Here is a 2,142-nt window from a genome sequence, read left to right on the forward strand (position 1 = left end):
CCCTCTCTTGCTGGCTGTCTCTATCTCTGTCGAATAAATAAATAAAATCTTAAAAAAAATAAAAAAGCCCATCCCAATTTCATGTGGTCACTCCCTAATTAAGTGCAGCCTAATAATTAATACTGCATTTATTGACACACATCCATACACATTGCTACTCTGTTAGGAATAAATGTGTATTTTGGATATCCACTTAAACTTTTCTTGAGCCCCTCCTATGTGCAAGGTTGTATATTAGGTACAGTGACTGGGGAATTTGAGTTTGTTAGACATTCCTGTTGCATGAATCCTACTGTCTTAACCTTTGACTCTCTGAATTATTTTTCCAAGTTCAGGATGTGATTGCCCATTCTCTCAAATATTCCCCGAGCTAACTAAAAAATATAGTAAAAAAAAAAAAGACAAGGGAATTAAAAGGCTACACTAAGAAAATATCCATTTAACACAAAAGAAGATAATGGAGAAAAAGAGGAATGAAAAGGCATTAAGACATATAAAAAACAAGGGGTAAAGTGTAAGACATGAATCCTACTTTATCAGTAATTATATTAAATGTAAATATAGTTAACATTTCAATTAAAGGCAGAGATTGGCAGAATGGATTTTTTAAAAACCCACAAAACACAATCCAACTATGTGCTCTTTTAGATCCCAAAATATGAAGAGTTGAAATTAAAAGGAATGGGAAAAGACACACTAGGCAAACAGTAACCAAAAGAAAGCTGTACTAATATCAGACAAAATAGACTTTAAAATAAAAATTGTTACTTGAGACAAAGAAGGACATTTTGCAATAACAAAAGAGTTAAGCCATTAAGGAAATATAACAATTATAAGCATATACGCACCTAACCCCCAAATCTGTGAAGGACAAACTAACAGAACCAAAGAGAGAAATGAGAATAGATTAGTGGTTGCTTAGGGCACAGGGTGGGGGCTAGAGCATTACAGAGCTGTGATATGTATCTTACCCACATTAATGTTCTGTGCCATTGGTTTGGTGATGTGTCTGCTCTGCCTCATTCATTAGTAGGAATTTGGTGATAAGTTAACCACAGCATCATTTGCTAAAACCCAGTGGTTCGAGTCTTGAAAAAGTACTCTAAGAAGCACTGTGATAGACCATCATTTCATGGTTTCTTTAAGTGCTAGATTCTGTACTTGACTTAATGCCAGTTTATGGTTTTTAGGACTTGTTGTCTCCCTAGTTCCTGATTGTTATTCTGAATTCACTGCATTCTCTACTCCCCCAATTTGTATTCCTGCTTTCAGAGGCTGCGTCATTGGACCTACCTTCCATTTTAATGTTCCTGCTCTGCACTTTGGTGATGTTTCCTTTGGTGAGTATTTTTCCATTTGAAGTTAGAAATTGAGTGGAATTATTTTTCTCTCTACATGGAAGGGGGAAGGTTTTCAAAGAACCTCTCACCTTTTTTTTATGGGTAATAGCTAAAAGAGTCTGGAAATGTTCTCTCCTTCCTCCGCAGCAATGCATTTTGGTGTCATTTCCTCGTTTATATGTGGAAGTTATAACCATGACCTGGGCACTAAGAGCTGTTGGGTCGTGGTTGCCCCGGCTCTTCCAACACTGGAACAATGGAAAGCCTTAGACTTCACACTCCTATCTGAATGTTCTGAACACTCTGTCTGCCTACCTACCTACCTACCTACCTATCTATAAGATTTATTTTTTTATTCTAGAGAGAGAGCACAAGTGGGAGGGGCAGAGGGAGAGGGAGAGAATCTCAAGTAGACTCCACACTGAGCAGGGAGCCCAGTGCCAGGCTTGATCTCACAACCCTGAGATCATAACCTAGCCGAAAGCAAGAGTCGGATGCTCAACTGACTGTACCACCCAGGTGCCCCCCTGAACACTCTATTTATATGAAGATTCTGATTTGCCAGTCTGGTTACACAGCACCCTGTTCACAGAGATGCTCTCAAGTTTCAAGTGAATTCAGTGGTGGTTTGACTCAGGTGTTCTATCACTCCAAATGGAAGATGTCTATATTTTTGTGTTGTCTTCTTGCTCAGTTACTTCCCTGAGTCATTTCCTCCTGTCTCAGCATTTCCAATAATAAAAACGATGGCATTAGTAGTAGAAGTTTCCATTTATTGGTTCTTTCTTTTTTTTTTTTTTAA

The 2,142-nt window shown here is 38.0% G+C and overlaps 1 protein-coding gene across 1 annotated transcript in view; it reads left to right on the forward strand.

Annotated features, from left to right (window-relative positions):
• Positions 1-2,142, forward strand: part of HYDIN (HYDIN axonemal central pair apparatus protein) — a 363,532-nt gene that overhangs the window by 163,023 nt on the left and 198,367 nt on the right. Inside the window, exon 13 of the mRNA XM_034638025.1 lies at positions 1,273-1,340. Within this exon, the coding sequence (XP_034493916.1) occupies positions 1,273-1,340 (68 nt within the window). The remainder of the gene's footprint in view (positions 1-1,272; positions 1,341-2,142) is intronic.

This window comes from Ailuropoda melanoleuca, chromosome 12, assembly GCF_002007445.2.
Source record: "Ailuropoda melanoleuca isolate Jingjing chromosome 12, ASM200744v2, whole genome shotgun sequence".
NCBI lineage: Eukaryota > Metazoa > Chordata > Mammalia > Carnivora > Ursidae > Ailuropoda > Ailuropoda melanoleuca.